Raw genomic sequence first — 19273 nt, 5'->3', positions numbered from 1 at the left:
AAATATCCTGACTCAGTAGTGAAAAATTGGCACATATTTTGCTGGTTTTTTAAAAAATGAGGAAAATATTCACTTTGGCAAACCCTTTGTCGACCACAATCGACATATCCTTGTTTTTTTTCTTGCATCTTGTCAAAAAAATAATTTTTAGCAGACACGCATCCGTTTGTTGGTTTGTCTGTCTGTCCGTTTACTCTGGGTTTATCCAAAAGAAATACATATATGTCTGGCATTTGCTTGTTCTCTCAAGCGTTTACCCTTACACCATTTAGGTTGATATTTTGTGGCTTTATTCAGCCAGCACTGCTTTGACATGTATTTTTCAACATGTCAACTTTGTCAATGCTTTTTTTAAAAATTAAGGTTTTTTACTTTTCACGGCTGTACAAAAAAATATATATATTGGCTTGTTTACCACTGCATGACGTCAACCTCGGCCTCGCCGAAAACGCTGGACTTTTGTGGGACAAACTCCGAAGGGGCGTTGACGTCCGCATCTTCGGTCGAGGCATACTCGGGCAGCTGGTCGCGCACAAATGACCGAATAAGCCGGTTGAGCTGCGAGAACTCGAGCAAAAAGCCGTCATGGCCATCCGGTGAATCGATCGTGGCCATCTGCGCCTTGGGGATGTGCTCAGCCAGCTCGTACTGCTCGTTAATTGTGAACAGGCCATCGGACTCGATTCCGACAACGAGCGCTGGCTGCTGAACTTGCTTGAGCGCACTGATGTAGCTCTCCCGGCCAAAGCCTAGGTCGTGCATGTCCATCTTGCGCGTGATGGCAATGTAGCAGTTGGCGTCGAACCGCTTCGTGAACTTTTCGCCCTGGTATCTCAGGTAGCTCTGTGCGGAGAATATGCTGCTGGAGCTACGGTCGTCGTTGCCGCACTTGGGCGACGACACCCTATCAGACGATCCACTGCTTGTCTGGCCCTGCTCCTGCTGCTGCTCGATATCACTGGTTTCGCTGCTCTCTGCGTCATTGCCATTAACATCACCACCATCGAGGTTCTTGCTAGTGTACACCTTGACGCGGCCGGATGTCATCATCTTGCGTCCAAACCGGGATTCGAACGAGTCACGCGATCTGTATGTGAGCAGCGCCGACATGCGGGCCGCCGACAGCCCATGCTCAGGTTTCTTCTCAGCTGTGTAGTGGCCATCGCCTACAGGGTTACAAATAACATCAATGAATAAGTGGATATGTCAGCAGGTTTGGAGATCAGGAAAATGGGGGTTTAAAAAGAGAATCTGTGGCTTTTGCATCACCATTCAACTGTACTGTTTCTATCCAAGCTCTTGGAAAATTAAATCACTCGATATACTTGGATAATGCAAGGCGTTAGCTTGAATGAGTGTGAGTGTATGTGCCTTCAAATATAACAATCACTATGTTGCAAAAGCGATTGAATCGATAACGCACATATTTATGCTTTCTTTTCTCTGGCTGGCAACGCTCGGCGCGCACGCCATTATCCGGGAGGGTGTTGCAATGCATACATGCTGATCACAGGTCAGAATTTGGGATACTTACAATAATTCGGGTCGCTGTAGATGGCCTGCCGCTGTGCCTCACCCCAAGAAATTCCCCATGCAGAGTGCTTGCCGCAGGTGGCAATTGGCACGATGACCCGCACGTACTCAGCGCCAAACATGCCCCACTCCAGGCACTGCATACCGCCGAGCGACCCGCCAATGCAAATGGCAACCTGCTCGACGCCCAGGATATCCAGAACCTGCCGGTGAAGGCGCACGTCGTCCCTAATCGAAGTCAACGGGAAATCAGGGCCGTAGGGCGTCCCCGTATCCGGATTGATGGTCAACGGCGATGCTGTTCCGTACGGGCTGCCGAGCACGTTGCAGCAGACGACGAAGAACTGACTGGTGTCGAAGGCTCGACCACTGCCCAGAAGAGGGCCCCACCAGTCGGCCACGTCGGAGGATCCGGTAAGTGCGTGACAAATGACCATGCAGTTGCTTCTCTGTGCATTGAGGTTACCCCATGTCTTATATGCCACAGGCACGTCGCGGAGCACGTCCCCGGACTCGAGTGTGAATGATGGGATGACCACGATCTTCTGGTCTTGCACGAGTGTTGTGAACGGGTTACTGCTCCATGTATCGGAGCTGACGTTTAAACCAACCATTTTTATGTGAGGATGAATGAAGAGAAAGATTAAAGTAAAAAATGTGTGGTTGCAAGCCAAATGTAAGCAGAAAAATTTTGTAGAACAAACAAACAAGCAAGCGGAAGAGAGAGAGAGGGAAATAAAGTTCAAGCAAGGATATAGCCACTTTTTTATACTTCTATCTGCCACAGCGCGTGTGTGTGCTTTTTTGCCTTGCATTGCCATTGACCCTTATTTGTCATAAGAGGTACCAAGATGCCTCACTAGTTTTTTACCTCCTCCGCCTGTTGCTCGACTATCTCTATTCCAAAATATATTTTTATCCACCCAATCAGAGTACATGCTACCACTCAGATTGCCCTTGCTCACGGGCAACCAGAAACGATTTCGCCAATCAGATACATTGTTCGCTTTTCTCTTACTGGTACTTATGCAAAATGTTCTCACCAGCTGGATGCTGAAAAAAGTTTTTTGTTAACTTTTCTGACTCGATAAGCCATTCTCTGCGCTGATAATCTGTTTGTGCAAAATTAACAGACTTGAATTAAAATTATTAGTTGCACGCAAACCGCACTTTGTTCTTTCAACGTTCCATTCCTTTGTATGGCCCGTACAAAGGTGGTATTGTGAGTGGGGCATGTGCTCTTTCATCGCTTTAAAGCGCCAAGATGGGAAATGCCAATAAAACTGTGAGCCTTGTATCAACTGAAACTGGTGCGGATCCGATATCTGAAAAGCGCGCGCAAGCCAGATATAGACCCAATTCTTTTTTATATGAGCACCATGGTTGCCTATATATATTTGGTTGCTGAGCGCTTCCTATATATAAATATATATAAACAATGGCGTTTCTAAAAATTACTTTGGTGCTTTGTATACTTTGGCACATTTTCGACGTCGCAATTTTATTTTCGAAAAGCCCAGCTATGGTCCTAGAAAATGTGCATGTGCACAATTCAATCCTAAAAATGAAATACTCATTTTTGTTCATAAAAGAGAAAAACGATACAAAGAACTGAAAAATGATAGTAAGAGTTGCAAAGAAACTTCATCTGGGCATATTCCTTTTTATAATGAACTTGCAATGGCTCTTTCTAGCCGCTTTTCGAGATTATTTTTATAAATGATGAAAAGGAAAAGGAAAGAGTAAAATTTCAAACATTGAACACTTGGGCGTCGTCACAAGGTTTGCATGAAGTTATTAGAATTGACCACCATTTTTATTTTATTTTTACTTGTGAAGCGCGGCCAAATCTATATATTTCTCTTATATTGTTGACACAGCCTTTTCTGTCTGTTTTAAAAATTAAACTTTCACTTTTATATTTATATTTATATTGATCTTTATTTTCAGTACCCTATACAGCACCAAAATAATTTACCGCCATATATTGAGCGCTCTGTATTCATTTAATTAGCATTACCATACCCCTTTTCACTTTAACGCACTCTAACCCACTTTTGCACATAAATAATGGCCTCTCGCAACTATGCATCACACCACATGGCCAGCAAATACGCCTCACAGCTAGCCAACAGCCGTGCATTTGAAGGCCAACCCATATACACACCCGAAACGAAAAGCTCGTCAGCATGGTCCTTGTACTTGCAAAGAATAACGCCACAGCGAGTGGTGTTTGTGACGTTCTGGCTTGCCGTTCAGGTATTAATCATATCTATTCGTACTATCAAGGGAAAAAATGCTGGCGACACACTGACTGGATTCAACAGGGGAATGATGTCGGTTATAATGTTTAACTTTTCATCGATATTCTTATTCAAATCCCCGACGCTGCTCACATTTTTGCGAAAAACCTTTCTCGCGCGCGTGTTTGTATTCGAGAAAAGCGCCCACGCTCACAAATTTGCCGGGTACATCATGACAGCCGCGATCATCGTCCACGTGTCTATTCAATACTACAAGTTCCACAAAATAGAAGTCACCAGCAAGGGCAAAACGACCTTTCTCATGCTTTCATTCCACAAAAAGACTGGTATTATTGGTCACTCCATGTTGTTCATTATAACAGTGATGTTGGCCAGTGCCATTCCTCCAGTTCGCCGAAAGATGTTTGAGGTGTTCTACCTCTTGCACCATCTGTATATTGTCATTATCATTTTGCTCTTCCAGCACATTGCAGTCAGCACGTTCAAGTACTACATTGCAGTCCCGGGCAGCATATACGCGCTTGATCGCCTCTACCGCTTTCTCCGCTCGCGCACCAACCACCCTGAAATTATCAGCGTCATTCAGCACCCATCCAACGTTATCGAGCTACGATTTGCTAAGCACGGAATGAAAGTAAAGGCAGGCCAGTTTATCTATCTCAATGTTCCGTCACTTGCCTGGTTCCAGTGGCATCCGTTCACTCTAACTAGTGCGCCAGAAGAAGACCAGCTGTCAGTGCACATATCCGTAGCTGGAGACTGGACTCGCAAGCTCGTCAAGGCTTTCCGCGAGCGCGCAACTCGGCTGCCAAAACGGTTGGAAATTATTCACCACTCGGTGCCAATTCCGGCTCGTGTCCATCAGAACGACGCACAAGATTTCGACTTCCAGCATTCATACTCAGTGCCCACCACTAGCAAAGGCTCATATCACAACCGTACGCAACAGCACCGCAGTGGTTTTGGCCAGGGACTCGTTCAAAATGGGATACTGCAAGCGGACATGTTGCCCGAGCTGGACTACTACGCATCGGCGTCAAACTCGCGCAACATAGACGAAGTGTTAAACCGCAACAAAATGCTGCCAGCTGCGCCGTCTATTTTCCAAGGTATGCCAACAATTATGGTCGATGGTCCGTACGGGGCGCCGACGCAGCATGTTTTTGACTACGAATACTCTGTCCTGATTGCCAATGGAATAGGCTTGACACCCATGAGTTCAATTCTCAGGAGTCTTTACTATCAGCTTACAAGTCAGTTGCACCAGCGCAAAGTCAAAAAGATGTACTTTTTGTGGGTCTGCCGTGATACAAGGTCGCTCGAGTGGTTCAGGGACCTTCTCGCTGCACTGGATGAGGAGGATATCGGTGATGTTCTTGAAATACGCACGTACCTGACTGGACCTCTGTCTCTTAACCACATCTGCAACATTACGCTCAATCAAAGTTCTAATGGACCAGATGCTATCACTGGGCTGTACCGCAGCCCGACGTACTACGGAAGACCCAATTTCGACAAAATCTTTGAAGAAATTGGTATGCGCAATCCAAACACCGATATTGGACTGTTTGTTTGCGGCTCCAAGTCGCTGTCGTCCACCGTAAAGGATGTCACAATAAGATGGAATCGCGAGCTCAGCCATCGCAGTACTCGGTTTGTCTACCACAGCGAGACATCCACTTGAATACAAGGTTTTTTAGTTTCAACAAATAGTTATTTTTGGGCACTGCGCTTGTTTCATTTGATAAATGTAATTCCGGGTATTTAATTTACACCAGGTTGGTTTGCGGATACTATTTTTGAAAAAACAACTGAGAGCGGCGAAAGAAAATACCAACGACTACATTTCTAATTTGTTTTTTGTTGCTCGTATCCGTCGGAACGTCGAATTTTGTCACTTTAAAAAGTAAGGGTTGATGGAATCAACTGCATGGCTGATCCTAGTCACACACATTGGAACGCCGTATTTTCTGTTTAGTTGCGTGTGGATAAGGTTGGCCTTTTTGAAAGCCGCGAGGTCTGAGCAGATGTGTCAATTATTCCACTCCTCTTCCACGCCTCTTCTTTCAAAAAAGGGACGATCAACGCCAAGAAAGGGAAATATTGTAAAAATGGAGGCAGTGATGCCTGGGGATAGTGCGCGAGGCTTCGCACAAACAAAGTAAACAATAAACTTGAAGTTTTGATTTGTTATTTTCCATAAAAAAATGAGTTTGGTTTTTCCAGCACATATCTTTTTTTTACTCTAAAGATGTCAATTCCACAATGTATACACATTAATTGGATTGAATATACAAGTTATCGTCATTACCTGCCCGCTTCACTCTCTGATTACTCAGACTGCTAATTAAAAAATAATTCAAACCTGTGAGGATAAGTGAGGCGTTAACACTGCCGTGATATAGAAAAATATGTGGGAAAAAACAATTGTCTTCCTCAATTCTGCGCCGCTTAGGCTTTTTCTTGTCTGATGACGAAAAATATGCATAGGCCAAATTCTGCGCATATTTGTCCCAATCGTCTTTTGTCACTGATCGCATGAAGCGAGCAGGAATCCCCTCACTAAAGTAGTTGAAGATGATGCGCATGTTTTATTTAATCTCGTTTAAATTTACAGAGCCGCGTAGCAGGTATAAATCAGAATATCCATTCGACAGTCCAACGGGCAATTTTTTATTGTTGATTGTCATATCTCTGTTCCTTTCACGCAGCATGCACACCCATGTGCATCACAAATCAACACACTGCATTTCTATTATTATTCTTTGTGTGGTGATTTGGTTTGGCTTGGACCAATAGGCCAAGCCGTCAAAAATGGCTTTCTTATTGGCATACACTTACTCAATGGTTCTGGTTATTTGCCCAATTAAGCCAACCACGCGCAAGCGGCGTGAGTGAAAAAATTGAATCCATGTCGTTCGTTTGCTTTCCATTTCCACTTATTGCCAGGGCTCTCATTTGCATTTTTTGCGTCATGTTTTGAACAGTTGTCCATTTTTCTTTTCTCTCAAACTTCTTTCATTTCCGCGCATCACCTTCATGCTTGGTTGAATAAAATACCCAACCGCCCGTCCTTCTCAACATATATTTATTTTTCAGCTATATTTTTCTTCTCAATTGTTCATAATACCGTTTGCTGCCATTTTGTGAGCGCGCCTGGGACTTTACAGCCATATATATTTCTAACACCAACATTTGCTGCTGGACAGTCGCTGTTGAAAATATACATACCCTTTTTTCATTTACATACATACACATACACATACACTTTAACATTCATATTGTTTTCTTTTAGCACCAGTTTCTCGCTCTCTTTATATCCACAAAGTATAAAGAATAACAAACATGACAGTCGCCTTTGAAGCTAAATACGCATCTGGTGGCTCATCTCAGCACATCCCCGTACCTGTAGTCACTCGGCGCGCCAGCGTGCTGACAAGGAACCGGGCATTCGACAGTCAAAAATCCGGGGACAGGGGCAGCAGGGGGTCGCGGCGGAGTTGCCTGATGCCCGACATCGCATTACGGCGGGTGCTTTTTATTGGCCTGTGGGTTGCCATCCAGGCCATCGTGCTTGCTTGCAAATGGACCCAGGTCGCGGCAAAGTCCGGCGCACTCACTGGCTTTGCCAGGGCAGGGATGAGCTGCATGATGGTCAGCTTATCCGCTGTGTTCCTTTTCATGTCGCCGACATTGCTAGAGTTGTTTCGGCGTACGTTCATCTCGCGCTATGTCCTCATTGAGAAGAACATCCACGCACACAAAATTGCCGGGTACAGTTTTCTCTTCTGGGCCATTGCGCATGTTGCCACATACTACTATATCTTCAACAACGTGTCGAAAAAGTCCAATGGCAAGGTGACGCTGACTTCCAAGCTCTTTGGCTCGATGGTTGGCAAGACTGGACATGCCATGGTGTTCCTCATCGCTTTTATGTTTGTCTCTGCCATTCCGGTTGTCCGGCGAAAGTTCTACGAGGTGTTCTACTGGATGCACCATCTCTTTGTGCCCATTATCATTATCCTTTTTGTCCATGGCAGCGCCAAATCGTTCCAGTGGTATATCATCGGCCCCGGCGCCATATACACGATTGACCGCGTCTACCGTCTGCTTCGGTCGCGCTTCGCAAACCCTCGAATTCTCAGCATTATCCAGCACCCGTCCAACGTCATCGAGCTCAAGTTTGACAGACGCGGTATGAAGTTCCAAGTCGGCCAGTTTATTTACCTGTGCGTCCCCTCTATTTCAGGACTCGAGTGGCACCCGTTCACGTTGACCAGTGCGCCCGAGGAAGACGAGCTGTCTGTGCACATCTGGATTGCCGGCGACTGGACTCGAAAGCTTGTGCAAACCTTCCAGAAGTGCGCCGTGCCCACTCTCGAGGGCCATGTCAGCAATGGAATGCCAGGCGATGCGCTTAAGAACTCTATGTACGCGCAGTCGCACGAGTACAGTGAGAGCAAGCTCTCTGGACTGACGGACAAACTGGCTAATGCCAAGAACATACCTGCCGACTCATCGCAGCTAGGCACGATCAAGGTGCTGGCCGACCAGGAGCTGCTGATGCACCATCTGCGTGGCGAGATTGACCCAGTCAGCGGGCTTCCCAAACCTGGCGTAGTTTCGCATTACAACAGGGGCCACAGAATGAGCACTGCTAGTGGCAATCAGCACAAGCCGTGGGCTCACACTGGGCGCAACTCAGTCGTTCTGCTCAACCGCTTGCCGCCAGATGTCCAGTTCCGCATGTCGGACAATTTTGTTCATGCGAGCCCGGCAAGAATTCCCGATACCCAGCCGTTGATAAACCTGCCGACAATCATGATCGACGGCCCGTACGGCGCGCCGACGCAGCAGGTGTTTGACTACGAGCACGTTGTTCTTGTCGCCGGAGGAATCGGCGTGACACCCATGAGCTCAGTGCTCAAGAGCCTGTACTACCAAGTCACCGAGATGTCGCGCCAGGGCAAGATCAAGAAGGTGTACTTTTTGTGGGTCTGTCGCGACATCCAGGCGCTCGAGTGGTTCCAAGACTTGCTAGTTGCGCTGGATGAAGAGGATATTGGTGAAATTTTGGAGATTCGCACGTACCTGACTGGGCAGCTTTCGGTTGACCAGATTCGCAACATCGCCTTGTACCAGGACCCCACCGGGCCTGATGCTGTTACTGGCCTGTACCGCAGCCCGACATACTATGGAAGGCCGAACTTTGACACTATCTTTGAGAACATCGGCATACGTACGCCAGGCGCCGACATTGGCGTGTTCTTTTGCGGGCCCAAGCTCATGGGCAGGTCGTTGCGCAAGGTGTCGAGGAAGTGGTCCAACAAGCTGGGCTACATAGGCACAAAGTTCACTTTCCACAAGGAAAACTTTTAAAATAAGACAAAAATAAGATTTCAATATACAACCGATGTTTTTAGCTCTATTCGTTGTCATCCTCCTCGTCATCATCCGCTTGTACCTGGTACTCAAAGCTGACGTCCCAGCGGGATCCAGGCGCCGACGCACTCACGTACTTGACAAACTTGACAACGCCAGGCTCACGCATCACCACGCTCAGCGTGTTCCATGCGGCCGGCGTCGTAAGCAGAATGCTCTCGTCCTCAGTCAGACGGTACACGCTGCCATCATTAGAGGCCTCATCGCCATCACTGCCACCATCAACATAACACGCGTAGCCACCAACCACGCCATCAGCCCACTCGCTGGGCTCGTCGACAAAACAGAGGACGGCGTCCAGCGTTGTCGTTTCAGAGCCGTCGGGCGTGCCCAGCGTGTAATCCAGGCCAGAGCGGAAGCGACGGACCATGCCGCGGTGCCCAGAGAGGGACAGCGTCGTGATGCTACTCAGCCAGCGAGCATACGCACCGCTGGCAAATAGCTCATCACGGATGGCAGTCAGCGTGTCAGTCGCCGTAGCCTCGCCTCCCTTAATGGCTCGAGAATCTACGTCGACAGTTCCTTCCGCGGGGTTGGCCATTGCTGGTCCATCCAGGCGCATGAATCGGCGGATAACCGGCGACCCAAAAGCATGCCAGCGCCCGCGCTCACCCGTGCCGTGCGGCGGCATCTCTGCGCCAGCCATGCCGTCGTGCTCATCGACAGCCTTCAGTGCCTCGCCAAGCACAGTGGCGGTCTCCTTGTTGAGGAACTCGCCGAGTTGGATGTGCGAATCGTCGGCAAACTTTTCCGCCACCTGTGTCATGACCTCGGGCCTGAGATAATTGGGATTCAGGTACTTTGCCAAGACTGCCGTGTCCTCTGCAGACAGCTGCGCTTCGGAATCATCGTCAATGTCATCCGCCTCTGGGTATTCGGTGAATGGGTCACCGACACTCCCTGTCTCGCGCTGCCGCTTGGCCTCTATCTGGCTGAGGGTGGACACAGCACCGGTGGACCACAGGCGGGTCATCTGGTCGGGCGCGTATCCAGGCTCTCCGGGCTGTGGGAAGTGGAACCAGCCCTGGATACTCAACCGCTCCTTTCCCAGGCCTGCGACCTCCTCGACCGAATGGTGGCTCTCGCCTGGAAGCACGGTGAAAAACACGATCTGGTTCCATTGCGGTGCCAAACGCCGTGTGGGGTTGACCGCCGGGGCCCATGACTCTGTCGATTCCCGCGGGTACAGCTCCAAGTGGCCGCCGTCCTGCGGTGCCCAACCCTGGCCATCGTTGATGTCAGGATCAGGCAAGTAAATAATGTAGGACACCCGGCGGTCGCCAATAACGTCGTCATGAAGCAGCAGGTGGTCACCCTGCTTGTACCTGTTTGTGCTCATATCCGTCCGCGAGCCCGACAGTGGCCCGCAACCCGTAACTGCGGAAATAAAGTCGCGGAACTCTTGCGAGTATATGGCATCCCTGAGCTTCTGCAGGCTCGGTAGCTGCTGCTTCTCCTCCTCAGGCAGACCATCGAGGTTGGCCAGATCGCCCGACTGGTGGTACTTGAAAATGTCGGTCTCCTTTTGTGTGAAGTGCAGCCGCTCGGTCATCTCCTTGCGCACACCTTGCAGAAGCTGCTCATCGCAGAATGGTGCTATGCAGCAGTGGTGGAATGGCTGCGATTTGGCAAACTCCTCGGTGAATGCGTCTGCGTCGTCGAAAAGGCCCGGCTGGAAGCAAGCTTTCGCGTTCAAAGTCTCTGAGTCTACGCGCGCTTTCTTTGCTGTTATTGCGGCCCTGTCTTGTGTGCTGTCGGGCATGCTCTCGTCGACTTTAGCTGCAGAGCGCTTGTTATTAGTGTCGATGGGTCCCATGGTTGTAGTGAAATATAAAATGCAGAAAGGTTATTTATTGGAGCTTTTTTAAAAGGCAAAAAAAATTCATGATCAAATTTTTTGTGCGTTCAAGGTAGAATTTTGATTTTCTTGAATCGAAAAATCTAGTTGCAATTGCGACTGCGATTGCGACAGTTTTTTATTTTGAATTAGGAAAAGTTTTTTCCCTTGCACCAGCAACAATCGCAAAAAAGTGTACCTGTCTCAAACAAGGGGTTTTGTGTAATGTTTTTGCACAATATATGTCCAGCCAAGAAACCAGAAAACAATTGACTTTGTGAGAAACTGCTGCGTCGAACAATTTAGAAGGCCAAGCAAATATTAGCTGTTTTATTGTGAGAATCTTAAGGCCAAATTATGAAGCGACAAACTCTGAGCAAAACATATGGATAAATTATGAAATGAAAATTGCATTAGCTGGTGGCTCCATTTCTATATTTTCATTTTCCGAAAGCGAGCCAAAATGATGAGAAAAATCATGGAAACGGGTTTATCGCAATTTCGTTGCGCCCTCCTCATCCATGCCAAAACGATAACAAATATTAGATGGGAATGTTTGTTTGTATGGAGTGAATTTTTTTGTATATATAGCCTGGCGTTGGTCACGACTCCTAACCGCTTTCTTATTACAATTTTCTCTATATAATTTTCCATAACTTTTCCGTTGGATATTAGCTTTCTCACCACACACTAGTTCATTCACCTTTCCAACCATTTATCTTTTTTCGCTTTTTGCTTTTCATTTCTCTCGTTTGCTCTCAATCCTTTGTTTTCATCCTTTGTTTTATATTTACTTTACCAGCTCCTTGTTACAATGTCTGTTGAGGATCGACTCGCCAAGCTGGTCGAGCAAGTCACCGCCATGCAAGCAAGAATTTCGGATCTCGAGATGCAAAACGCCCTCCACAACATGCAGATGCACACTTTCAAGGGCGTGGTCGTCGGGGCCCTGAGCCAGGCTGTCAATACCATCAACCAGAATATGCCTGGCGTCGATTTGCGCATTGCGACCAACACCAGCGAAAGTCACAACTGTGGGAGCAACTGGAATGGCATGAACACGCCCTTGACCGGGGCACAGCCACCAGTCATCCACAACAGCCCGCAGCTGCGGGCAGCCTCTGATAGATCCGTGTCTCCAGAGCTTGGTGTTGCTGAGCATAGCCCATGCCCTGGTGAAGGTATCGCAATCAACACCAGCAATACTGGTCGCCACAGAAGAGACAGCGATGGTGGTCAGTCTGTTGACAGCTTTGACCTGTTTCCCAACAATAATGTGTGTGAGGAATTCAGCATCCCAGCCAGCCCTGTGCACAATGGAGGTACTAGGCCTCTGCATGACAGCCATCACAATTCTGACTTTGATGATACTAGCAGGAAGAGGAGGCATTCTCGGAGCCCCAGCCGCAAGCATTGCTTGAGTCACAGAAGAGACCACAGCTGCAACTCCAGTTACAGTCACAGCCACAGCCGAAATAAGTTCAAGAGCAGACAGGGTAATTCCACCACCCCTGGATATCAAGATTATTCAAGGAATCAAGTACCAGCACACCATAAGCAACAGAGGCAGATCGGCATTTGGGAAAGAGTGGGTTCCAAGTCAGGCAATGCCAATAGGGAGCCGAGGCTGCAGCAGTTAGCAGAGAGGGATAATAATTCCACCAAGAAACAGCTTTCTGCCAAACCACAATCTTATGTCAGCAGAGGTGGGTGGAGAGTTATTGATTTTACACAGGATGATGATGACAACACACCTGCCATGCCAGCATCTGTAGCCCACATCAGTAGAACTAAGGTTCTTCCTTCATCCTATGACAAGGTTGTTGCATGGAGGGAGGACACAAGCAGTAAGCAGCCAGTGCAGATGGATTGCAGGACATCCATTGGCATTGATTCTGGTTCAGAACAAGACACTAGGAGCAAGAGTAGCAGCAGCATCAACCAGAGGCTTGGAGCCAATATCAGCAGTACTGGCAACTATATGTGGGGGGACAAGGGTGACAACAACAATGATGATGATGACAATGATGAAGAGGATCTGTCATGGGACCAGCTGTGTTCAAAGGGCTTCCGGTCAAGTAAGGCTTCAATAGAGTTGAAAGATTCTTCAGGAACTCTTCTGGCAGTTGACCGCCTGGCCAAGGTGTGGAGTGTTTGTGCATGGGTGCCCCTAGATGACCTGCCAGAGTACTATCAGCAATGCTTTAAGGTGCACCTGTGGACAAATGAGTCAAAGCGGCTGATCCGGATGGGGCTCAAAAATCTGCCTGGGATTTCAGAGAGAATGTCATCCAATGACAATGTGCAGTGCACATTGTTGTTCAGGGACAACTGCCATCTGAAGCTACTAACTGGTTTCAACCGTCTGTTTGTCAAATCCCCAGTCCCTGAGCCTGTTTTGTTTTTCTACCTTGTGACCTCTGTTCTCAGACCACTTTCATTCAGCCAGGCCAATATTATTGCCAAGCTGTGGGTCGATGAGTTCCAGAGGTCCCCAGTTGGACTGACCACAGTAAAGCGCAGTAATGGCTTTGGTCAGATCAAGTGGCATACTGTGGACTCACTGTGGAAGATAGCTATTGAGTGGCTCTGTGAGCTGGCCAAGGGGGTATCCACACATGGCAAGGATTACATAGTCAGCAAGCTTACTAATTGGGGCCATGAGGACAGAAGCATGTACTCTCACAACAGTGGCAGTTTGGCTAGTGGTGACCCTGACTGTGATATGGTTTATGGCCTGACACGGGACGAGCTCATTCAGCTCTTAAGCATCACACCAATTCTGCTCTCCAGAGTCATGACTAGTAAAGAGATTGACACTCTGGGTAACGAGCTGTAGTTGCCAAGCCAAGCCACAACTGTGAACTAGTTTTCTTGTTGCCATTTTTTGCATTTTTTAGCCCAAGAGCAGAGCAGAGCCAGCTATGCTCGCTGGGGCATATACTAGTTTATAATTTTATAATTTTACAAGCAAACATTTTGGGGATACATAAACACATTTTTTGTTTACGCCTACGTTTATTTGCATGGCACTTGCCTTTTTACTTTTACTGTGCTTGCTTTTTCTAATATTTATGTTATTTTTTGGATTCCCCAATTTGCTTTTTTTTAAAAAAAAAAACAGCACATGCTCATTGTTTGTGCGCAGCTGGCATCATCCGCCACAGGCATTTGGCATGCTCAATTACTTTTTTATTTTTGTCACGCACAATAAGCGCATATGCAGACATTGAGCAGTTTGTTTTCTATAGCTCGTCTTGGACTCTCCTCGGCGCAGTGTATTGACTCGCACTATACGTGCACCCAGAAATGTCGCTTGAACAAACGGCACTCCCCCATCTCCCCTTTCTCTTCTCCATTCTCTTTCTTCTCCTCATTTCAATTATTTTGCATACTCTATTATCATTATTTACTTTCCCATCTCCCTATTTTTATCGCTAATTGCCATTCGTATTGCAACAAAGGCCTTGCAAATAATTGTCTGGAAGCAAGGGTCTCTTTGTGTTAATATCCAAGACAATATACAGGGCTCTTGCACATACTCGCCCTCCCTTATTTTTGTTGCATTCGCAAAAACAGCCTGAAGCCGAGTAACTGTGGCAGATACTCGATACCAGACCTGGACCTATATTTTTTGAAAGTGTAGGAGGGAGAGTCTTTCTCATTCACAAAACATGGTGGCAATTGGGATGTTTCCGGAGCCGACAGTTACTGCGGGTATGAGTGCAAGTACATTTGCAGCACTGGCGCAGCCAACGTTACATGTGTACGATTTTTTGGAATCGTGGGGTGCCATTATTGTTTTTGGAGCTGGGTGTTTAATAGCTATTGTATGCGCCACCGTCATAATTCACAAAAGGTAACTTTTGCAAACTGAATCTTACATTTATCACTAGCAAGATGCCTAACACAAACTGTTTGTATATTCATTCATAGTTGTGCCCTAATGATATTAATCGTCTGAATATTTTGATATAACATTTATTTTGCTATTTGAAATCAAATCTTTAGGAATGCGCAATATGCAGATAAACAGAACCGGTCGCGAGAGCAGCACGTCCGGTTTCTGGAGAGCCAGCAATTGACGCAGCGCAGCCGCGGTGGAAATTTAGGAGTCAATGGATTTGCGATCAGCAAACGAGCCAGACGGTGCCACAGCATAACAATACTGACCGAGTCGACACCGCTTTTAATGGAACAGGGGGATGAGTTTTTCGGGCCGCCGTCAATCAGACCGCACAGAGTGCGGAGGGCAAAGCGGGGCAATCTAAGTAGGGGCACGTCTTTGGAACGAGGAATGCCGCGAGATCATCGGCGGCGAGTGTTTACTGCGCCATCGCTGGTTGGTGGTCTTATTTTGGAGACATTGGATGAGGTCGATAGCGAGACTGAGAATTGTAATTTGATAGCTGCAAATGTGATGAACAGTACGCTTGGACGCAGCTCGGTTGCGTCGACAGCATGTAGCCGGAAGGGCGGCAGAAAGTCGGTGGCTGAGCTTGCGGAGGAGTGGGACAGGCGTCAGCGGCAACAAAACGACATTAACAGTTTCAGTACTGTCAATTAGAATGGAATTTTAAAAACTCATGCCATTATCACTTGTAAAAAAAATAACAAACAAATATGATAGTGAACAGGATATCTAAAAAAGAAGGGAGTGAGTATAATGTATTACAGTTTGAGAATGACACAGTCGGCATCAGTGCCCGGACGATTGCGCGCAGTATTGATCATTGTTGCTGAGGCCATGCAAAACTCCTCTGGAATTCCGGGGTCCCTAAATAGAAACATGTCCAGGGACGGAATATAAGCAATGAGCAGAATGTAGTGGCCCAAATATCCGTCCTTCATCTGCCGCTTGCGCGAAAACCACGACAACATGCCCGTGCGCTCGCCCGCCGCAGACTTTGGACCAGACACAGTGGATTCCGAAGCACTCGTGTTTGAGCGAAAAATGTTAACCGATCGGCTGCGCCCATGAGCAGTCAGGCGCTTAGCGGCAGCGGCCGACGCCTGGCGCGCCATTTCGCAGGAGACGCACTTGAGCACAGCCTTGTCCACAAGCAAAATTGCCACGTATTGGCGGTGAACCAGGAAGCGCTTGAGGTCGATAAGTGGGATGACAATTTCGACTATCCGGATTGCCTGATCAGCCTGCGCCTGGTTGAACAGTTTCTGCACCCTGTCCTCATCCTCATCCAGCCCCTCCTGGTAGAACGCATGGCTGGCATACTCGGGGTTGATCCCAGCGCACTTTGTGTAATACGTAAAGTCTGCGTTTAAATTTTGATGCAAGAGGTAGACAAGGTCGATAGTCCAGACAGAGTCCGTCTTGGCCTGCCTGGCCAGCTGCGAAATCGAGCAGGTGGCCTGTCCAAAGGACCTCAAAATCATACACACGCAGGCAAGCCCACAGTCCCATGAGTCCTGTTGCAGCATTTTGCTGACAGGGTGCAGCCGTGAGATTCGCTCCAGGTCGGGCATCCGGTAGGGCAGCAGCTTATCAATGTCCTGCTGCCGCACGGTCGATGTGTTTGTGTCCGCGCCAGCACCAGTATTAGTACCTGCACTGGCGACGCTGGTCATCGAGGCGTCGGTTTGTCGCCGAGGCCGTCCGTGGGTCGATACCCGGAGCGTGTCGCCGGACAAACCGACGCTTTCAGTGACCACAGTCATCGTGGATGTGGTTTCGCTCAGCTTGGCCGGCTGATGCGGGCTGGCTGCGGGGGTTCCATCGGGCGTCGGCGAGGACGACAACGTCTGCTGGTGTTTGTGTGGTGATGGCTGCTGGGCAGGAGTGCTGACAACGTTGCTGACTAGAGCTTGAAGCTTGCCAAAGACGCTTGTCATGTATTCAAAATTTGCTCTAGTTTTAAAGGTCAAAAATGAAAAGTAGGTTAAAAAATTGCTGGATAAAAAATGAAAGAAAAAGAAATTAATTAAAAAGGGGTTTGTCGAGGCTTACTCTGCCCGAAAAATTGATACAGTGAATATGAGTGGATTTTGGTCAGTCGATTCCAAAAATAAAAATCATGACAAACTTAAAAAGGGCCGGACTTTTTTCCGCCCTTTTTCCCACAAAGACAGGAATCCCATTCTTTTTTTTAGAACAGTGGAGAAAACTGAAATGCGGTGCTTTGGAAGTAACGATAAAAATGGCGGGGAGTGAAAAAACGTAGTGTTTGTAACTGGAAAATTGAATGCCTGTGTTTTTTTGCCCGTGGGAGAGCAAACATAAGATAAAGAATGTTGTGGGGAGGGGGGAATACAAATAAGGATTGATATAATTAAGCGATTAAATCGAGGACTAATCATTTAGTAATCTGCAGTGCCATGTTGCCCCACTTGCAAAGTGCAAAATCACGCACATACCATCAGCAAGCTAAGCGCATGCCTGTTATCTTGTGGCCATCGCACTGCATCGCATTGTTTTTTTTGCATCGCAGCTGGGGAGCATTGGCCGAAATCCCCGGTCAGGCCTCTGACGTAAAAGTGATTCCAAAATGGATAAAAGGGAATATACCAAAATCAAATATATCGAAGCAAAAAATAGGCAAAAAAGATTAGCGTTAGCTTCTAAGCGCGTGATCATTTTTCACGTCCTTCTGTGTGCGTGCATGTACGTACGCACATTAAAAAACAAGTTGTCTTCTGTTTTTTAATTGCAGCGGATTTATGCACGAATATGCGTGTAAGAAAAATACAACAAAGCCAAGCCCCATAGCAAATGCCAAATATTTTCCGACACTGGAAAACTTGACAACAATAAAAAAGAAAAATATTTCTTTGGCTTGTTATTCCAAGGAAAAAGAAAGAAAGAACAATACACAGATTAGAGCAGTGCAGTGTGGAGGCTTGGTCAAACTGCATCGACACGGGACATATTCCACCTTTCTTTTTGCAGCAATAGGTGACAGTAGCAAGCAAAACAAAAGCTCGTACGTCAGTTTTTTGTCCTTTTTTCTTTTTGCTTTTCTGTCCCTAATTTTTTGTTCCAGTAAGCCGCGCATGGTCTTGCAAAAAAAAGTTTTTCTTTGGCGCATTCATCTTGGCTTGCGCGTTTATTCACTTGCACGCCTCGCATACAAGAAGCACTCTTGCTTGACCATATCTTCCGTATATAAAAAGCCATGCTTGCTGCTCTTAGCCGGCCATGCTTTTTCTTTTCCTCCAAAAAAATTTTTCTCCATTTTTCTATACTTTTTTGTTTCGTTTTCACAAAATCACTCGCACCTCACTTCTCTCGCCGCGACGCTACTAGCACCAGAACCAGCACCAGAACCAGTTTTGCTTTAATACCCACCACTTCCACCTCTAAAAACCCATCTTTTCCTCTTTTGACCATGTTGATGAACGATACACCGATGCCCATTGGTATGCCCTTCGAACCATTTCACAACTCACATTCGCTGACGCTTCGCTACAGAGACCGCCAGCTAATAGACGATATTGCTGGAGAGGACATGCCCGCTGACGTTGCCCAGCTGGTCGTTTGCATGTCTGATCTGCCGCCATCTACCAAAATCGTTCGGCCAGGCATGTTGTGGCCGCAGGGGCTACTGCTGCCTAACGACACAATGGTCATTGTGGTTGACAACCAGAGCATCATCAGGTTTGTCGGGAGCCTTGAGGACCCCGGGAAGCTCATCTAAATTATTTTGTGTATTCCGCCAGCGCCGGCAGCAGCAGCAGCAGCCCAAAATGAAAAACAACAGATGCTTGCTGAGATTCCCACACACATGCCCATTGCAATACTAATTTTTCCATCCTTGTTTGGGCGTCACTGCCGAACTGAAGGTTTGAAATTTTTTTATTGCTCATGGCCAGTTTTTTTCTTGCATGCTCGATTCCGTTTTGACATTTCCTGTTCCCTCTTGTTTGATTTCTTGTTCCGGTTCTTCATGGGTTGGGATGTGCGGTTGCTAGCACCCTGGGGGGGGGGAGGACGACTACGGTGATCCTCCAAAAAAACCTTGTTTGGCACTCCTTATTTTACCCTCGCACTCTCGATTCCTGTATTATCTGCCCCTTTTTTGACATTTCCGGTTGTCCCTTGTTTTTATCCAGTCTCTACTGGCTTGGTTCCATCTTGAGGCCAAAGCAAAGCTGGACCTTTCAGCAAAAGACAAGGCCAGTTAACGCTGACCGCAACTCACTACGATTGTATTTAAAAGCTTTGACATTGGAAATGTCGGCG

At 47.3% G+C, this 19273-nt stretch overlaps 9 protein-coding genes across 9 annotated transcripts; 6 read left to right on the top strand and 3 right to left on the bottom strand.

The window, feature by feature from the left end:
* Positions 1–266: 266 nt before the first annotated feature.
* BX661DRAFT_184328 (Alpha/Beta hydrolase protein) lies at positions 267–2358 on the bottom strand. Its single transcript, XM_051536461.1, has 2 exons — positions 1535–2358; positions 267–1166 (listed from the first exon to the last, which is right to left on the bottom strand). Exons 1-2 carry the CDS (start codon positions 2352–2354, stop codon positions 412–414), a joined length of 1575 nt encoding a protein of 524 aa, XP_051390802.1. The 5' UTR covers positions 2355–2358; the 3' UTR covers positions 267–411.
* Positions 2359–3391: 1033 nt separating this feature from the next.
* BX661DRAFT_184326 (ferric reductase NAD binding domain-containing protein) lies at positions 3392–5703 on the top strand. Its single transcript, XM_051536460.1, has one exon. It carries the CDS (start codon positions 3604–3606, stop codon positions 5479–5481), a length of 1878 nt encoding a protein of 625 aa, XP_051390801.1. The 5' UTR covers positions 3392–3603; the 3' UTR covers positions 5482–5703.
* Positions 5704–7421: 1718 nt separating this feature from the next.
* BX661DRAFT_133554 (ferric reductase NAD binding domain-containing protein) lies at positions 7422–9176 on the top strand (the record flags this gene model as incomplete). The annotated part of the gene is made up of 2 exons (XM_051532623.1): positions 7422–8158; positions 8579–9176. Coding segments are annotated over 2 exons (1335 nt in total), but the record flags the coding sequence as incomplete, so codon positions are not given.
* A 31-nt stretch (positions 9177–9207) lies between these two features.
* On the bottom strand, positions 9208–11121 carry BX661DRAFT_184323 (Oxoglutarate and iron-dependent oxygenase degradation C-term-domain-containing protein). Its single transcript, XM_051536459.1, has one exon. It carries the CDS (start codon positions 11053–11055, stop codon positions 9223–9225), a length of 1833 nt encoding a protein of 610 aa, XP_051390799.1. The 5' UTR covers positions 11056–11121; the 3' UTR covers positions 9208–9222.
* Positions 11122–11649: 528 nt separating this feature from the next.
* On the top strand, positions 11650–14127 carry BX661DRAFT_184322 (uncharacterized protein). The gene has a single exon (XM_051536458.1). It carries the CDS (start codon positions 11891–11893, stop codon positions 13913–13915), a length of 2025 nt encoding a protein of 674 aa, XP_051390798.1. The 5' UTR covers positions 11650–11890; the 3' UTR covers positions 13916–14127.
* BX661DRAFT_184321 (uncharacterized protein) lies at positions 14052–14361 on the top strand. The gene has a single exon (XM_051536457.1). The coding sequence runs from the start codon at positions 14103–14105 to the stop codon at positions 14307–14309; it is 207 nt and encodes a 68-aa protein (XP_051390797.1). The 5' UTR covers positions 14052–14102; the 3' UTR covers positions 14310–14361.
* BX661DRAFT_184320 (uncharacterized protein) lies at positions 14362–15664 on the top strand. The gene is made up of 2 exons (XM_051536456.1): positions 14362–14935; positions 15088–15664. The coding sequence occupies exons 1-2, from the start codon at positions 14751–14753 to the stop codon at positions 15641–15643; spliced, it is 741 nt and encodes a 246-aa protein (XP_051390796.1). The 5' UTR covers positions 14362–14750; the 3' UTR covers positions 15644–15664.
* On the bottom strand, positions 15665–17166 carry BX661DRAFT_184319 (Guanylylate cyclase-domain-containing protein). Its single transcript, XM_051536455.1, has one exon. The coding sequence runs from the start codon at positions 16924–16926 to the stop codon at positions 15748–15750; it is 1179 nt and encodes a 392-aa protein (XP_051390795.1). The 5' UTR covers positions 16927–17166; the 3' UTR covers positions 15665–15747.
* An 893-nt stretch (positions 17167–18059) lies between these two features.
* BX661DRAFT_184318 (uncharacterized protein) lies at positions 18060–19111 on the top strand. Its single transcript, XM_051536454.1, has one exon. The coding sequence runs from the start codon at positions 18207–18209 to the stop codon at positions 18726–18728; it is 522 nt and encodes a 173-aa protein (XP_051390794.1). The 5' UTR covers positions 18060–18206; the 3' UTR covers positions 18729–19111.
* The last annotated feature ends 162 nt before the right edge of the window (positions 19112–19273 follow it).

Source organism: Kickxella alabastrina (genome assembly GCF_025024165.1).
Source record: "Kickxella alabastrina strain RSA 675 chromosome Unknown BX661scaffold_15, whole genome shotgun sequence".
In the NCBI taxonomy this organism is placed as follows: domain Eukaryota; kingdom Fungi; phylum Kickxellomycota; class Kickxellomycetes; order Kickxellales; family Kickxellaceae; genus Kickxella; species Kickxella alabastrina.
Note: the sequence above shows the minus strand (reverse complement) of the source record. Positions and strands in the feature narration are given on the sequence as shown.